The following is an 18,742-nucleotide window of genomic DNA, read 5'->3' on the forward strand; positions in this document are numbered from 1 at the left end:
GAACTTTTGTCATACGTTCTTTATAAAAGATATATTTGAAAGATGTGAGTAATACTACACAGTAATGATCTTTACAGTCTGCTGTGAGTTTGATGGCTTCTTTGTCATGTGAACTTTTATCTCTGACTCATTGACGAAATAAAGCACGGTTACAGGATGAATGTGCGAAGCATGAAGACATATATAACTTTTTAAAATTTAATTAGAATAGCCAAGTCTGGGCCAGTTGGTTCTGAGGACAGTGTTGTGATGTGCAAATACAGAAACGTACCAGACAACTTTGATCTAAAAAATAAATAAAAAATAATAAATTACTTGGGGGAAACTGGCACAACAGGTGGAAATGGCACTAGTATGAATATGCATGTAAACAAATTATACTAGCATATTCAGAAAGAATGATGTTTGTTTTATAGGAGAGAAAAAGCATTCAAATTGCACCAAATGACTGCCGTATCTACCTAGAATTACAAGGATGTACACTATAATATCACTGTGACAAACATGAAGCATCTCCAGTATAGAAACAGTGAATAATGAAGGACCAGTGTCTCTCTAGGACACAAGGTTTACCGTTTTGGCTCTCAGTCAACCCCCCTGCCCCCTTTATCTCTGCAGCTGGAACCTTTTGTTATTTACACTTGAAATGATAATGATATCATCATCATCCGAGTACAGCTGCAGTATTTGCATCTGAACATCACAGACTAAATTTGTTTTACAAAAAAAATTGAAGGTTTCTACCCGTTGAGACTGAATTCTGATTCTTTGAAGGTACCAATTGTATCACTGACCCAGTTACCGTATTTATTCTAAACGGCAGTATTCCATCACTGAGTGGGTGGAAATCTCTGTCTGGAAGCTCAGCGCTATTATTTACTAAACGCTTCAATTTCCCTCTCCATTTTTGGTAGCTTTCCTCATTCTAACTCTTACAAAATATAATTTAAACAGAAAAAAAAACTTTTATAAATACATTGATCTTATAAAGCAGGTGCTTGTCATTCAAGAGTGGTTTAGAGTTTGTATACACCTCAGTATCCATAAAGACTGTTTAAAGAACACTGATAAATTAGATGGATTTGATAGAAATAGAATCAGACAGACGTAACACAAGGTTTTCGTGACTGGCAATGGTTCTTTTATTTACTTTACCCAAACACACAACACATACAACAGTTTAAAAACCTAAGCCTATATAAGCTAGAGAATAAGATTTAATGGTTGTACATGGAAATCAAAATGACAGTTCACTGTGAGTTAAACCCTTAGGTAAGAAGCCAAACAGTTCTAGGCATAATTAAATAAGAGACATAAATAAGGAGAAATAAATAAATAAGGTCAAACTGCCTCTTGGTGGAAGAGAGCATGCAAGTTAACAGAGACAGAACTACCAATCTGATTAACATCAGACAGAGCAGAGAGGTCAAAAGCATACAGGGCTTTCAGCATGTTTTTCCCGGATGCTGTAAATCATCTTCTCACAAGCTGTGTTCAGACCAATATATCATTTCCCCAAGAGATGCGTTTGCTATTTCTGCTTTCTGCTTTCCATGTACAAATATGAACATTCATCATTCAAGTCTTAGGTATTTATTTTGGCTTTGTCCCATCCTGTGGAATACTCTAGTCCTTTACTGGTATGACAGCACATGCATAATGTAGTGTGCAGGTCTGGTCACACTGTCATTATAAAAACGAAGTCACACACTGGCTCAAAATGTGCCCTGAAGACTCGCTGTAGGCCAAACGAAGTCTGCCACTACAGCTACAGCTCCTCCTCGGCAAATGAGCCAGTACCTTCTGAAATGCTAAAGACAGAACAAAACTAATGTCTTGAAGTAATGTGTGTATGATGGCCAAATGCTTTCACAGCTTTACACAGTTTTTCACTTAAAGTAGGGAACTTGAACATTTTTCGGTTTCAAAATGTCTGCATAAACAAACAAACAAACAAATAGATGTGTAAACAATGTCATTCCGAGTGGTGTGATATGAGAGGTGATGTTCTAGAGAAGCTTACTGTGTCAGAATATAAATACACTTCTGAGACACTGTTTTGAGACAGTTTTAAGAGAACGTTTTTGTCTAAAATGTATGTTGAAAAAAAATGACTACAATGTTTCCCTTATTAGCATAAGCTATATAAGCTTTTCAGAGATTGTTAGTGCTGGTCCCAGTGACCACCACTTCATAGAGATTTTGAGCCCTGGCTTTCTCTTCACCTCACCATTTAATACCAAGCCATTCTGAATGATTTTTCATCTTGGATTATGAACTATTGAGACACTTTAAAGAATTGCTGAAAGTGTCTTTTAGGTGAAGCTGTCAAACATCTGGGCAGATGTAAGGGGGCTAACCTGCTGTCCGTGACCCCCTACAGTATTTACAGGAGTGTCCAGCTCCCTGCGAGGGGTGGAAACGTCTCAGTCTCGACAGAACACGTACTCTGTGTAACTGGTCCAGACCTTGTCCTCGCTGGGCTCGTTGCTGGAATACGCGCACGTGCCGGTGGAGCTGCACGCGACCATGCGGAAGCCGAACTCGGTCAGTTTGTCGAACGCCTGCTCGAGGAAGTTGTACTTGAGGTAGTAGCGGGACGTGTACCTCTCGGGAGGCCTGTCGGGGTCTCTGCTCTCGTTGAGGGTCTCCCCGAACACCTCTTTGGCCAGAGACGTTTTGCCGCACACGGTGATTCTCGCCACGCGCCTGAACTTGGCGTCGGTTTGAATGTCTCGCCCGATAGTGTAGGAGCCCCGGTAGCCCACCGTGATGTAGCCGGATTTTTTGCTCTCCTGAGAGGGAGACGGAGACGTTGAGGGCGCGAGCAGCGCGCCCCCCGGGCCGTTGTTGCCCGGCGTGCCCTGTGCGGACGCCTCGTCCCAGTCGCTGTGGCACAGGTCCTCGCTGATGGAGTTCTCCTTGCTCACTCTGGGACTGAGGCGCTTGGAGAGCTCGCGCAGCTGGAAGAAGTCCGCCTCGCGCTGCAGCCTGCTCTTCTCCGGGAAGTAGTCGGGCAGGACGAGGTTCAGGTCCCGCAGGTAGTCTAAGATGTAGCGGAACAGAAAGCCGTCCCGGTCCAAAAAGAAGCGCCCCTTGCTGTCTCGCGCCAGCTCCCGCGGCGCCTTCTTGCTGAACATGCACCAGAGCAGAGAGTCCGGCACGGCCACTAAAGTTCTGTGCCTGGTCACGTACACCTGACCGCCCACGTTCAGCTCAATGATCTCAGAAAACGGGGCTGGAGAGTCCGCGCCGTTGGACACGCCGCGGTCCGGGTCTGCCAAAGCCATCTCTGCTTCTCCCAGTATGCAGACAGCTCGATGGTAGCGTGAGCTGCGAGGGGCTTTTTTCTTTCCCCCTCATCAACACAGTGAAGACGGGGAGAGGGGGTGTTTAAATAGAGTGCGCAGAGTGAAGGGGAGGAGAATGCAGCCTGCTGATGGGCAGTGATGGGAGATAGCCGTTAACACTTTACTGACCCGTTGAGGACCCTCAGGTGGCTTAGTGTTCAGTGTCACCTTACGGCTTTAGGAAGGCTCCCCTCCTCACATCACTGCGGGAACAGCAGTGAAGCACACAGGACCACACACACCACCAACACACCGTGAATCAGTACAGTGTTTAACAGCAGTGTGTGTGTTTCTGAACAGTTTCTTGAGTCGTTTCGTGTGTGTTTCTAATACAGCTCCTGGAGCAGTGTGTGCACCTTCTCCAGAGAGTGCGCAAAAGGGCACGAGGGAACGAGCTGCAGGGCTAGAGCGCCACCTGCTGCTGCCAGCGAAGATGATCTCGGTTTGGTTTCTCTTTTTCCTGCCACTAAAGGTCAGACTTCACTTCTTTTTCACCACCCAATGTGTCCAATAACGAAATGAAAGCAGACTTAATATTTCTCCCACTGACTTCACAGCCACTGTGTCACCACTGTGTATTAAATAGTGGGGGTTAAATGTAATGCATTTCATGCAGGTCTTCTATAACATTACCAGTAGCCACATCACAAACATTTTTAGGCCAGTATTAAAAAATATATTTAAACACTATACATACATTTTCCAAATATATTAGGTGATATTCAAGTTTACATTGCTAACATTAAATTACTTTATAAGTCATTAAATTAATAAGTCAACTGTAAACACAGATATTATTTTCTTTAATGTCTTCCCATTTAAATTCCTTAGCTGAAACAAAAGGTCTCCTAATTCACATTTCACACTTCTGTATCTTAGTTTTTTTTATCACACAACACCACCAAGCATTTCGGGCTCTCGGGCTGAAGTTGTGGATGCCTCTCCAAGGCATCTCTAGCTCACTTTGATGGTGGGCTAAACACTTTTACAGTTGTATCCTTTGAAAGCATGCATCGAAATATATTTAATACTGAAACACTAAGAAAAGTAGGTAACACTTAAAGACTTATAACTGGACGTTCAATTAATTTAACATTTTAAGTTACATTATATGGGCAAAAGTATTGGGACACCTGCTCATCCATTGTTTCTTCTGAAATCAAGGATTTAAAAAGTATGTTTTGTCCTGCTTTTGAGTAAGGCAGGTTTTTAAAGACACTGCAAGTAAATTTGGGCTTTGTTGTGTTTATCTTTCACATTATTCACATTAATGAAGCTGTGAACTTTCATTTTCACTCTGTCTTTCATAACCTGCCAGTTCATTATTTTTCATGAGAACACACTGAAAATAGCAGAAGCATTGCATTGTTGTACTAATCTAGATCTCGACTCACACCCATATTTCCTGTTTCATTTTCTTATGATACCAGCTTCTGTCAAAATTCCAGACCCCACTTTCACATGTCCCAGACAGCGAACTGAGAATATTGTATATTGCAAAATGTAGCATGTGATGATGTTTGACCCCAGACCTTCTTAAAAAAAAACATACTTAACTAAAATGGTTCTTCTTAAAAAATAACTCACACACAGACCTTTGCTAGTCCACTTTTTAAAATTTTCCATTGTTTTTTCTTTGTCCGTTCAACCTATACAAATGTGTTAGAAAGCAATTGAACTGGGTTTATTCAACTGAAATAGGTACTTTAAATCAAATAAATCAAATTATGGTTATTAGTATTATTAAAGTATTGTTTGAGTTCAAATGCTGGTTATTGTTTAAACAGCTGAACCATTTTTAACACTATTTCAGTTTTAGTCTGATTATTTAGTCAATGCTATTGTATTATGGTCAGTTTCTCAAATGCACAAATCCACTTTGTGGCAAAAGGGAGAGTTCAAGTTTCAGTCTTTTTCTGTCTGCTGAATTTGACTAATCACAAAAATGTGATAAACAACTAAATAAAAAAAAATCATAAGTAAAACTAATCTAAATGTAACACAATAAGTCTTTATAAATAGTTTTTTTATTTACCTAGTAATACCACATATCAAACAACAAGCAGTCAGATGTGATATATGACTTATTTTATATTAATTTTTGTCAATTTAGTTACACGTCAAATGACATAAGGAATCACAGCTCCTAGGAGTTGTGAAATCATGTACTTCTCTGATGAGTGAGCTGTTTTTCTTGTGGTTTGTTCACTTTGGAAACTTGGTGGAAGCAGCTCTATATATAAAGACAGCATAGTTTTCAGACCTCGCAGTAATAGCGCAGCCTTTTGAGCAATGCTACGAAAGGTATTTTTTGTACTTTGACATGTTTGTTTTGCAGTGTTTAAATAGTAACAGCCCAATCAGTCTTATTATAATGCAAAAGAAAAACTGTAAGGAAGCAGTGATGGATGAGTGTTCATTGTTTTACGTGTTAATTAACAGTTTTGGTTGTTTAACAGAGTGTTTCTGAGAGCTTCGGTGCAGCTATATCGTCTTGGAACGCAACTCATCTGACAGATGGAGTTATCAGGAGAAGCAAGAGAATGATGCTGGACACACTGGGGGTCGGGTTACTTGGAACCAGCAGCCCAGTGTTCAGCGTGGTCCTTCAGCACAGCAAGGTAACATTGCAAAAAGTACTGCCCTTTCAGCAGTATTAACAGCTTTCAACCTGCTTTAGAAAGTACATGTGTGTGTTATTTTATTTCTCCTATTAGATGTTCCAAGCAAAGGACAACAGCAGTGTGTGGGGAAGACCAGGGTTATTTCTTCCACCTTATTATGCAGCATTTGCCAATGGAGTTGCGGTAGGTTACTAAAAATGCCTAAAAATTCTAAAGATATTCTAATAGTTGTACTGATATCTCTTAATGAAGAAGTCACTAGATACCCATGTCATGGTTACTGAATATTATTTTTATTGACTTTAATAGCTTTTGTAGCACATTTCATTATCTACATTTTATTAGTTGTTTTTGTGTTGTTTATTGGATGTTTTGGTTGGCTAAGTTAGACAAATGCACAGGGCCCAGTTACTCAAAATCATAGTCTTATGAATACTAACAGTTCTATGATATAACATGATCATAATTGTGCTCTCAGGTGCACTCTATGGATTTTGATGACACCTGGCACCCTGCCACTCACCCCTCTGGAGCTGTGTTGCCTGCCCTTTTGGCTCTAGCTGAGTCTCTACCTTCAAAACCTTCAGGCTTGGACCTGCTCCTGGCCTTTAATGTGGGACTTGAAGTTCAGGGAAGACTTCTGAGGTTTTCAAAACAGGCTCATAACATCCCCAAAAGGTACATCCTATTATTAGTATTATTGGTTTTAGATATTCAGTGGTTGGTAAGATTATTCTTTTTATCTTTGACTAAATAACCCCTCTACTCAGAAAACCATGCTCAACTGTTTCTGTGTTTTGTTCTCAGATTTCATCCACCTTCAGTTGTTGGAGTTATGGGCAGTGCAGCAGCCACAGCAAAGCTCCTAGGCCTGTCTCCTGCTCAGAGTATGGCAGCCTTGGCTATTGCTTGTTCATCTGCAGGTGCTCCTATGGCAAATGCTGCTACTGAAACAAAGCCACTCCACTTGGGTAATGCTGCTAGGAGAGGCCTGGAAGCATCTCAGCTGGCACAGCTTGGTATAGAAGGCAACAAGCAAATTCTAGACTTGGAGTCAGGCTTTGGAATCTTCTACCAAGACTATATTCCACGCCATTTGGCCGAGGTCACTCCAAATGCCGACTACAGGTGGGTGTTGGAGGATCAAGATATTGCATTTAAACGCTTCCCTGCCCATCTTGGCATGCACTGGGTAGCTGATGCAGCAGTAAAGGTAAGAACAAAAATTCTGTCTGAAGACCCAAATTTAGATCTCAGTCAAATCAAGAGGATCACACTGAGAGTCCCTTCATCCAGATACATAGACCGTCCTATTCCAGTCACAGAGCACCAGGCTAGACACTCTTTCCAGTTCAACTGCTGCAGTGCACTGCTTGATGGCGAGGTTACTGTAGAATCTTTCAGCACTAAACTGATGGGCAGAAAAGCTCTGAGAGAATTGCTCCACAAAGTACATCTGGAAAACCCAGAAGACAATCAGGCCAGCTTTGATAAGATGTACTGTGAAGTCATGGTGGAGATGGGCCGAGGAGAAACCCACACGTCTCGTTGCAACACCTTTTATGGTCATTGGAGGAAGCCTCTTAGTCAGGAGCATTTGGAGAGGAAGTTCAAGAGTAATGCATCGACCGTGCTGACTTCAGATGCTGCAGATGGGATTGTCCAAATCATCCAGAACCTAGAGACAATCCCTGACTGTTCTGTGCTTGGGTCATACATGCAATTTCATAAGCATGTAAGACAGAGAGAGCAGTCCTATTATTCAGCCTCGGCATGAGTGTTATTAAATGTTCTTAAAGTTAATTCTTGTGACTAAGGGGTTAATACAACCTGTAACGTCACCTAATGTGTTGACCGTTGCTTGTAACCCTGGTTATTGGTAAATTATAAACCGTTCCTTGACTATTATGACTGAAGGGCAGTCTGAAAAAGTTTTAGCAGTGGGTTGACTGACAGTATGGGTCTATTTTTTATCTCTGTTGATAAACAAATCATTTTTCTCTCCTCTTTATATTAAAATCTAACAATAAACGGCAATAATGGAACTGTGGTATAATCACAGTAATACACTCCAGGTTTGTGCTATAACGTGAGATACTGGCACAGGTGTACCAATCTTTGGCAGACATCCCACATTATAGCACTCCCTCTCATGTATTATTGCTTAATTATGTACATAAATTCTGTTCACCAAATTAATAATACATGCTAATTATTCATTAGTGCTTCGTAAAAATGTATTGAACAGTATGGCTACTGTAATGCATATTGGTTGCTGCTGTATGTTTTATGTTTGTACAATGTTTGTAAGATTAACACCAACTTTATTATCAATTGTAAAAATAATTGTATATTGCTCTTTTCATAAAACCAATTAAAGATGTGAAGGCTTCCAACTTATGATCAAGATATGAAAACTAGTTAAAATAATCAATGAGATGACCCAACCAATCAATCAATTATTTAATTTAAGACCAAACTAAAAAAGGTGATAGATTTTTATTGTAGTAAATACTAGAAGATCTGTTCCAAATACACAGCATTTCATCAGTATGCTGTGTCATAACACTGTTCTGTGGCAAGTTTTTTAAACTTTGAAACTGGAAGAGAAGGAAAGTCCAGTGACACTAATTTACTGTGTGGCTAGGCGTTGACAGAAAAAGGAAATGATGAGCGACCACTGTCTACACAGAAGTGTTTCAGTTCGTTGGGTCACATGGCATTTATTTGACAAACTCTGGTTTGCCAATGGCAAAGGCACTGTAGCATTCTAAGAAGACAAGACTGTCACCCTTTGTAACTTTTTTTAAAATATTTTTTTTTGTACTTGTGGGAGATTCTGATGCTACAGTGCATTCAGGCAAGTTTAAGAACATCTTGAACCATTGCACCAATTCCGTCAAATATCTCATGGAGAGGTGCCTTGCACATGAAGGCACAGGTGGTGACAATCTTGTTTTTCTCATCCACATGGGTTTCATTAACATTCTTGCAGATGTGCTTGCAGCCCAACTGAGTGATGGCTTCAGCGGTTTCTGGGACATCTGGAAACCTGAAATGATAATAGTAATAAAAAAATTAAATAAAAAAAAAAAACAAACAAACAAGCAATAAAGTTTCAGTATGTTTTTCACCATCCTAATTATATGATGTTTCCTCTGCAGAGCCTTGTCAGACTAGAGTTCATAACCTTTTTCCATGTACACATGCATCTCAAATCAGAATTATTCTAGTAAACAAAAACTAGTTTTGGAAGAAAGCTAAGGTGGATGAAAATAATAGTTATGTTGCATTTTACACTAACAGCAATTTGACATTTCTGCTTTTAACTCACTTATTACACTCAACTGTTTCTAAACAGACACAGTGTGAGGCATTATTGCAAGATTAAATAAAAACAATACAGCTCTTCATCTTTGTGTTCATGTCTGGAATCTGTTAGCTAATGTACTCCTAGGAATTGTGAATGTACCTTTCATCCTTGTCATGGCCAACAGTTACTTCACAGCCAGGGAATACCTTAGCTGCAAGCACTGGGGAGATGCAGCACAAGCCAATGGGTTTCTTCCCACCATGGAAGGCCTGCAGCACTGTCTTAACCTGATCATTAACAGCACAGTCTTTGCCTTGCACAGCCCAGCTGCACAGGTTCTTAGCAGCTCCAAAGCCACCTGTTTTATTAAGTAAAAAAAAAAATCCACAAGGTTCCACAATTTAGTTTCTGAAAACAAAATGCTGCATGGCACAGCTGATCTGAGTAGTTACTTGTTGTATTTACTTTAATATCTGTCACATATGTTGTAAGTCAACACTGAATTAATATTTTATGTGTTTTAAACTCACTATGTTTCAAGGCTGACAGCACCTGCACTGCTTTGTGACTGGTCATACAACTGACCTGACATCATCTAAAATAGTGCATCTAAAATAGCAGATTCTAACAAATTTCATTACATACAGAAGTTCTACTGCAGATCTACTGAGACACATTATTTCTTAATTGGTGTCTACAAAAAAAAAGTGTTTTGTTGTATTTTTACTTTGGCATTTTTGCATAGAAGCCGAGCCCCACCTCTGCTGGATTGACTCACATGACACTTTTCTACTAAAGTGGAAAAGACCAAACCTTAATTAATAAGAAGTGTTCTTACCCGGAAAGATAATGGCATCTAACTCCTTCACATCGAGCTGGGCCAGATCTTGGATATCGCCCCGTGCAAGTCGAGCACTTTCCACCAGGACATTGCGTTTTTCCTCTGTTGGGGCACCTTTCAGGTGATCTACAACATGCATCTGGTCAATGTCGGGTGCAAAAATTTTGACCTGTGGAAAAGTGGAGAATGGCGGAGTATTCGGTTTATTTTCTCTACGTGGTCTAGATGTGTTTTCTGTAATGGGTGACAACATCGCCCTCCCTGTTGCAGACTGGAGTGGAATTCCCCAGCTGGACAGGCACACCACACTACATAATTACAGTCCTTGGGTAAGACTCACTACATTCATCTACCTGTGTAATACAGGTATGATTCAAATGCGAGTCATTCTAAATAAGAGAGTTAGACAAATCTTACACAGAAAGAATCATGAATGGCAGAATGTGGACAAACCTTATGTACAACACAAATCACACAATCACAATATACAATTAAAATCAGCGTATTAACCATAACATTTCATTAAGCTATCACTTTGAAATCAACAATAGGTAATTAGATATGAATATATCGGCAACAAATGAAGCTTTGCACTTTTATGTAGCTATGTAGCATGTTAACTTCCCCACTCTCTGTGTTCCTGTGTTCAGCATCTAATATGCCAGACAGACGGATGGAGGTACTTCACTTAACCTAGGAAAACTCAGGTATATTCCTTTAATCGTTTATCACACGATTTTACTGCTTGCTGCAGTTTTATTGCTGTATGCACTGAATGGGAAACTTACACTTGCTCCATGGCGGCTTAAATGCACCAGCACTGCTGAAGCCTCGTGGATTTCACTGCCGTCAAACACGCCACACCCCGCCAGGACCACGGCCACACGCTTCCCCATTTGGAGAAGTGATTTTATTTTCCCAAAAACGTTTTTACACACCTTCAATAAACCGCCTGCAATGGCCACAAGGCAAAGAGGTGGCAGTTATATAAATAACAAACACGGAGAACCAGAGGAAGAGCTCTGTCTTCCGAGACAGAATTCACCTCACGAGCACCCCCAGTTGTTGCGGTGGTGAATGTGCAGTATCGACTGACAGCAGATCTGTACCCCATCCTGAGTTGCCAGGTCCTGGGACAAAATGGGGAAGTAGTCCCCATTTTAATGTATACAATCATATATAAATATTCTACATATTTTTCTAAACGTATTGTTCATAGTTTTATATGAATTGCTGTACGTAGACTGTCTACCTATGTTATCTACCCCTACACTCGTCAGACCAAATCTGTACACCTGAAAAAGGTAGTAAAATATTTACAGAACAGTAGTTTAATGAACATCTACTTCTGTACTTCTAATTTATTTTTGATATGTGTTTTTTCTTTTTTTTTTCTTTTTAAATGTTTCGCTAGTAGGCAGCGTCCTTCAAACAATGCAGCCACTGAATTTGGACACAGCCTCTCGCCTCCTAGCCTCTTTTCCACTGCAGGGCCAAATGGTTACTGAGGCTGTGCCTTAACATTTCGCACCTGTGTGGACCTGATAAGCCAGATAGCTACAGTTTCTTGTATGTATTTATTTATGTTTAGATGTATTTAGCTATATAGCGCTTTTCACAACGAATGTTGTCACAAAGCAACTTTACACAGATTTGGGTCCGAACCTCTTTTGGGCAAGCTGGTGGCAACAGTGGCAAGCAAGAACTCCCTCGGGTCGAGAGGAAGAAACCTTGAGAGGAACCAAGACTCAAAAGGGGAAACGCATCCTCCTGGATCGATACCGGATAATAACAATAACATGAATAAATAACAAAACATGAATAAAAACAACAATAAAACTAAACTAAATTAAGAAAAAAAGGTAAATGTGACTATACTAATTAACACATTTCTTAAGGCGGTGTGTTGTTTTTCACATAATGTTTAGTACATGGTTTGGGACGCACCTATGGTCTCTTTAAAGTACCCTAGTGAGTGTCAAGAGCAAGTGAACGAGGGCGCAAGAGGACTGAGCGGATATGAAATGGGACAACCCCTCAACTGTGATCAATGCAGGTCAAACAACAGAGGGAGAACAAAATGCATTAAAAAAATGTTTTCGTTTCTAAAAAAAATTCGTTGCAGATGCAGAGCGAGATTTAACGTTGTATGCTTGGCCAGTTCATCTACCTAGTGCTAGATAGCTACTTTACTGTCGCGTGCCGTTACTGCGGTCACTGCACAGCAGCACGCATAACGTTGGCTAGCTACCTAGCGCTAGCTGGCTACGCTAAGCGTTATACAGACAGCGAAACGTTAGCTAGCTAAGTTGGGATGGGGGGAATACATTCAAGCCAGCTTTTGGATTGACGGGTAGGTAATGTTGACTAATGGTGGTGTAGTTAGCTAGTGTTAAGCGTTATCGTTAGCATTCAGCATCACCGCATTTTCACAGTATATCAGGTAAGAGACGCGGTGAGACTTTCATACAGCCAGCTTCTTTCACCAGCCTGTTTGTTTACTGAAGGGTACCCTGGAATGAATTTTCCAATGTACTGTGAATGTTTATAGGTTTTAAGCTGTTAAAAACAAATTAGAAATATTAGCACTAGCTAATATAGCTAAATAAAAAAATGTAAAAAAACTAGCTCTAGCTAGCTAGCAAACAGGAACAGCTGCCCGGTTGGACAGAGCTGCCCAACTTGAGTACTCACTCTGTTTATTGACCATTGATAATGATGAACCTAATTACACTAGCTAGCTAAATAAATTCAGAAATCCACTTAATATATTGCATTGATATCTCCTAATATTAATCATTTATACGATTTCTGTCCAATGTTTTGCTTGGTTGAGACATGCCACTCTTATTTACCTTACCTGGCCCACCAGCCTCTACCTAAACATTTCATTAAGAGGGATGTTTCATTTCTAATGAACTAGTGTAGACCAGATAGACCTGGCTGAAACCCCTTCAGTCTGGTGGGTGATTGCTGAGACATCTTAGTAAATCTGTTTGTTATTAAACTCTAAACTCACTTTTGTAGGGATTTTGATGGCTACGAGTTGTATACCGGGAAGAGTGACTGTGTACTCCGTGCCAGGTTGCCCACACTGCTTACAGGCCAAGGCTACTTTGGGGGCTTTGGGTCTGCCTGTGTGTGATGTGGATGTGAGTCATGATGCAGGTCTCAGGGCTCAGTTGAAGAAGTTGACTGGTAGCAGCACTGTGCCTCAGATATTCTTTAACGACGTCCATGTGGGAAGAAATGAGCAGCTAAAGAACTTGGTGGGTGAGAATTGCTATAAGGCTTAACTCTTAATGCACAATTGTATTTCTCTTTAGAAATTGGGAATGCTTCAATACTAAGGCATAGTCTTTTGTACCCATTCCTCCTAGGCTCCAGAGGCACTTGAAAGGCTGGTGTGTATGGTAAAGAAAGAGCCCGTGCCACTGCGTGCTCCACCATTAACTGCAGGAAACAGTGTCACGTCTGATGAGGGGGATGGAGGAGGTAAATATTTCATGCACAAACTGCCTGTTGCCTGTTATCTTCAAAGTGCAACCTAATATCCCTTTCCTTGTGTATTTGGCTTTGTTTCTTATATTTCAAGCCTGAATGAGGAAATGCAATGTTTCTACCAGCCAAATAGAAATGGGCAAGAACTGTCTCTGGAATGTCTTTAGGATGCATGTCTCCTCCTATTACCTATCACAAGCTGTTCCTCCAAGAACACTCTCTGTGGTCATTGTTAGAGTGATACCAAGTGTAGGGTAACTGCTAAAACCTATGGAGGGAACAATCCAACCAGCTTAGTGTGAGAAATTGTCATTTTTTCCCCATGTTACACTTTTTTCATCTGCAAAACTGTCAGCGCATATATGTTGTATAGATTGGCCTTGGATCCTTTGGTGTGCCTTGCTTCTGCTAATCAGGGATGTTTTTTTGTGGCAATAGAGATCAGATCAACTTCACATTTGTCTACTTCTCTAACAGAGTTTAAGTGTGAAAGGAATGTTTTTGCGGACACTGTAGAGGACTCGAAGAGGAGCGGGCTGATTGGCAGCCGCAGGAGGTGGTTGAGGGTACACAGGAACAGCTTTACAGGGACAAAGCTGGTGGATTGGCTGTGCAGTGAAGAGGGTTTGGGTAAGTTATCTCAACTCCCCCTACAAGAGACAGGGAATATAAAAGCAACCAATCTCTTAACCAGCATACGTGGCCTCTATATTAGTGCGAAGACTAGTTGGTTGTTTTGACCATGACAGTATAGGGTGCACTTTCAACTGTTGATTGCCCAACATAATATTTACCTTCAAATACAATTTAGCTATGCCCATTCAAATGCTTTTGCTCTGTAAGGACTTCCATGTTTGATTTGTTTTGGTGTTGGCCTTAGACTGTATTAATTCCAGTCATACTTTGTAGACAAGGAAAAAAAACTGTTTAGATTGTACAAATCGTAATGGCCAAGAAGCAAATTGCAGCTATGACAGGCAAAAGGCACTTTGACAAAAGTAACACCTCATTTAGGTTGCTGGAGTTTGATCCCCATGCAGCACTCAACTCTGGAGAAATGGCAGTATGCAGCCCAACGAAGGGTATGTAAAATCAGTAATAGTTAAAAGTGCAGAAGGTAAAAACTGGTATGTCTGTCATAGGCATAGTGCTGTTCCTTCTTAGTTCTGTCCTCAATGTAGAGCTTTCCTACATTTCATGGCTTTGAAATCTTCTTTACTACATTTTACTGTGTATGCTTCTTTAGACCTGCATGGTTTTAGAATCAGCATGTGTTTGGACTTGAACTATCGGGGTTCATTGTTTTATTTCTTCCCAGGTTGCAAACTTTTTATATTTTCCTCTCCGTGCTAGTAAAGAAATGTGTTCTAGTATGAGGTAATACAGTAATACAGATGTAAACTGTGAACACCTTTTTAATATTTCACGTAACTGTGTTTATAGGCAGTGATGTTAACCTGAGTTATACAGAACAAAAAAATCATATTTGTATTTAGTACATTTATTTTAAGTGTTGATGAACAATGCTCAACAATGCTGTTGGCCCACACAGCTTCTGAACTCTCTGAAGCCCTGAGGAATCTGATCCTAAAACTGTACTCTGATTACCTCTCCGCTGATGGCAAGGTACTGTCTTACCCAACCCCTTCTGTCATATTGTATTACTTCGTTAAAATGGATTGGCTTGATGCTTTGTGGCATATGATCATCTGGATGTAATGGATGTTCTGTTGCTGCCTTTTTTCCTGAAGACAGTGGACTACAAGTCCATGTCTCAGAGCCCCTGTTTTGAACGCTATTGTGAGCTAGCTGTGCAGCTGCAGCATGTGGAGCTTCTTTCTCTGAGCCGTGAGGAAAAGCTTGCCTTCTTCATCAATGTCTACAATGCCCTGGTTATCCATGGGAACTTGCGCCTTGGCTTCCCCAAAAACATATGGCAGAGGTACCGGGTAAGTTGAGGCCAGCATCTGCGGCTTTAAAAGTAGGAAATTAACAACCTTTTATCCTTGCTTAAAGGTTTCAGTTATTTAAATGATGTTGTACTTTTTGAAGCTTCTTCTTGGAAACTCATTTGCAGTTCCTGGATGTTCTTTCCTGAGGCCAAGAAATACTTAATTGGAAATAATAATAATACAAAAAGTTTCTTATGTTGCAGTTTTTCAACTATGTGAGCTACCTGATTGGAGGTGAAGTGTTTACACTGGAGGATATAGAAAATGGAGTTTTGCGGGGTAACAGGAAAGGAGTAGCACAACTTCTTAAACCCTTCTCAAAGAATGACCCTCGACTTCAGGTGAATTGTATATCTGTTTCACAGTGCTTCTGGAAGAGTCCCATTAACATAGAGTTTTCATACTAGAGCAAATATCCTTGTAGTGATAGTCTGTAGTAATTAAAGCCCAAACCTTTAGGCGGTCTGTCTGCAGGATTTATATTCAGTTTGTAATGCCACTTTGTTTAGTTATGTGCCTTCAAATTAGCCTTTGTCGTATTGTCCTCAGTGGGTTGTATGTGAAATTAACTGTTGATGTTAAAATGTCCCTTAATAAGCTATATTGTTTGCTTAAGATATCCCAGCATAGGGAAGAACCATCTATCTATTTAGAGTATTTATACTCTTAAAAATGTGGGTTCTCTTAAGGCTCAACTTGTTCTAATTACCATGTCTTACCATTCTGAATAACCTGTCTGTAGATTAAAGTGGAAAGTGGCATAATTTTAGAGAGGTGAAAAGAAGCTGTATGATTTGCTACTTTAAGCTCTAAATGGAGCGAGTTTACTGACAGGGGGTGACCAGTTTTCTGAAGGATTTCCAATAAAAGGTTAAATGATGATAAATAATCTCCCTTTTAAGGCCTGTTTCTTTTTTGATAGCCAATGGATGGTTCACTGCTAATTTTGCCTCCCACCCCATTAGGTTGCGCTTCCTGATGCAGAGCCTCTGATTCATTTTGCACTGAATTGTGGTGCGAAGGGCTGCCCTCCAATTAAAACCTACACCCCACAGGTGAACAACACACTTACTTCTGAGTTCCTAAAGCAAATAGAACCCAAATTTATTTTTTTTTTCTTTACGAAGAAACTGTACCAAGTAAGATGGATGTTTCTTAACAGGGCATTGATAGTCAGCTTCGCATTGCTGCTGAGGCTTTTCTGGAGAATGATGATGGCTGCATGGTGGATTCAGTTAAAGGAGAGGTGAAACTCAGCCAGCTCTTTAAATGGTACAAGGTGGACTTCGGCGGCACTGATGAAAAGGTAGCCTGTTTTAAAAGCATGATCCAATTTGAGGGTCAGTGTTTTCCCATTGAGTTCTTTTCTGTCACACCGTCTGACATTACATTTTATAAATCTTTTTGATCCCGACCTGTAGATGCACTCATTGTATAAGTGATGTCCCCCCTTTTAGCTTCTCAACTGGGTTGCGGACCACATGGGGCCATCACAGAAGAAGTTGAGTCTGAAAACCCTTCTGTCTGCAGGGAATGTTAAAGTGAGCTACATGCCTTATGACTGGACCACCAACAGCACAGAGTGAACAAGTCGCTTTAGGGTTTTGAGCTGGGCTGCTTATAGTCTGTGGTCAGTGTAAATTTTATATTTCCACATCAGAACAGAGATATTCTTTGCTAAGACTGCAGCCAGCTTTCATGTCAACTCTAGAGGAAAAACTAAACACCAGAGACTGACCTTCTCTCCAGGAAGATAACTATGCATATACATTGCTAGCAAAAGTTCCTACACATCCCAAAGGGCAAGTTAAAGTTGTAGCCATAGCCAAGATTTTTAAAAGGTTTTTCTACCAGTAGTTTTCCAAGTAATGATGCTGCGATTTGCACTTATTTGATAGTTTGTCTTTAACTGTGTTAAAGCAGTCTCAATGCTGTTTGACTGTGAATTAATTTCTATTTATGTATTGTAAGATATTGCAGCTTAATTTATCTTCAGTGTAACCTTGTTGATTTCAAAGTAACACATGATTTACTATTGCTGTGAAAACAAATGAGCATATTGTCACGCTACGCCAATTCTACCAATGGGTAAAAGTACGTTGGCTAATGGGGTGTAGATACACACTTGCACATCTTCGCACTGAGTCATCATGGTTGGCTATATATATGAGTTGCAGTGCCCTCACAGGTGGCAGAATCCCATAACTTGTTTTTCAATTACAGTGCCAATGTCAAGGCTTATATAATACCATATTACTGCATTTCATAAACACTGACGAACGTCAGGGATTCATAAAGTTCATGTACTGGGAGCTGTTTTGCATGTTGTATGCAAGGCTAGACTATACTAAGATACTATACTGACTATTTCTGTCAGCCAATGCCTTTTCACTCCTGCATGACATTAAGTCCTACCCCCCACAACCCAAACAATTCCTGCATATCTCATAATAAAAAAAATTACAAAACGTAAATAGTCCTACATAGAATTTAGGAGATATTATATATGAGGAGATATATATGGCCATATATTGAAAAGCTTTTGAAACATTAACAGACTGACCTCTGTCCCTATCAGGAATTATATAAATGCAATAAATGCATGATTCCTAATACTGCACTTTCTATTGCATGAACCTGATTTCTCTAGTTCTTGAGCAATATTAAATGTGATGAATATGCAAGATTTAACAATAAAGAATATCTGTCCAAAAGAAGTTTCTGCCTGCTCTCCATTTAGATGTTGCTGTGCGAATGTAACATGTCTTTTCCTTATACCCCAAATGTTGACATGTTTTGGCACCATTTCAGAGTTTGAGAGAATAATATATGTACCCATTTTTGAGACTGAACTGGTTGCAGTTCCTGTCTTGTACATCTGGTGTCACTGTTGAACTGGAATTGAAAGATAGCATTTTATTATGTTGGTGTAAACTCACTGAATTACTGTATTTGTTTGCTATGGGCTAAGTGCATTCTGTTTAGCATGTTTAATGTTTGTATTTTTCCCTCAAAACCCACTGTGAGCTAATTAAAAATGAAAATGAAACCCTGAATTCATTTGCCTAAACATTAAATGTGTCAATTTATGATTGTTTAGTCACAGTAATTAGTGTTTCGGGCTTTTCATAAAGAATGTATGCTACTTAAGTTTTAAACTA

At 40.1% G+C, this 18,742-nt stretch overlaps 4 protein-coding genes across 4 annotated transcripts; 2 read left to right on the forward strand and 2 right to left on the reverse strand.

Annotated features, from left to right (window-relative positions):
- Positions 1 to 1,144: 1,144 nt before the first annotated feature.
- kctd12.1 (potassium channel tetramerisation domain containing 12.1) lies at positions 1,145 to 3,547 on the reverse strand. The gene has a single exon (XM_072685932.1). It carries the CDS (start codon positions 3,288 to 3,290, stop codon positions 2,427 to 2,429), a length of 864 nt encoding a protein of 287 aa, XP_072542033.1. The 5' UTR covers positions 3,291 to 3,547; the 3' UTR covers positions 1,145 to 2,426.
- acod1 (aconitate decarboxylase 1) lies at positions 2,475 to 8,750 on the forward strand. The gene is made up of 6 exons (XM_072685931.1): positions 2,475 to 2,547; positions 3,686 to 3,822; positions 5,810 to 5,971; positions 6,068 to 6,157; positions 6,453 to 6,652; positions 6,782 to 8,750. Exons 2-6 carry the CDS (start codon positions 3,784 to 3,786, stop codon positions 7,749 to 7,751), a joined length of 1,461 nt encoding a protein of 486 aa, XP_072542032.1. The 5' UTR covers positions 2,475 to 2,547; positions 3,686 to 3,783; the 3' UTR covers positions 7,752 to 8,750.
- LOC140561063 (glutamine amidotransferase-like class 1 domain-containing protein 3, mitochondrial) lies at positions 8,459 to 11,168 on the reverse strand. Its single transcript, XM_072685933.1, has 4 exons — positions 10,917 to 11,168; positions 10,126 to 10,297; positions 9,447 to 9,645; positions 8,459 to 9,026 (listed from the first exon to the last, which is right to left on the reverse strand). The coding sequence occupies exons 1-4, from the start codon at positions 11,022 to 11,024 to the stop codon at positions 8,831 to 8,833; spliced, it is 675 nt and encodes a 224-aa protein (XP_072542034.1). The 5' UTR covers positions 11,025 to 11,168; the 3' UTR covers positions 8,459 to 8,830.
- A 994-nt stretch (positions 11,169 to 12,162) lies between these two features.
- LOC140561292 (uncharacterized) lies at positions 12,163 to 18,671 on the forward strand. Its single transcript, XM_072686392.1, has 10 exons — positions 12,163 to 13,397; positions 13,509 to 13,623; positions 14,107 to 14,303; positions 14,561 to 14,711; positions 15,182 to 15,255; positions 15,381 to 15,578; positions 15,785 to 15,922; positions 16,547 to 16,636; positions 16,744 to 16,887; positions 17,039 to 18,671. The coding sequence occupies exons 1-10, from the start codon at positions 13,164 to 13,166 to the stop codon at positions 17,165 to 17,167; spliced, it is 1,470 nt and encodes a 489-aa protein (XP_072542493.1). The 5' UTR covers positions 12,163 to 13,163; the 3' UTR covers positions 17,168 to 18,671.
- The last annotated feature ends 71 nt before the right edge of the window (positions 18,672 to 18,742 follow it).

Source organism: Salminus brasiliensis, chromosome 8 (assembly GCF_030463535.1).
Source record: "Salminus brasiliensis chromosome 8, fSalBra1.hap2, whole genome shotgun sequence".
NCBI classification, from domain to species: Eukaryota; Metazoa; Chordata; class Actinopteri; order Characiformes; family Bryconidae; genus Salminus; species Salminus brasiliensis.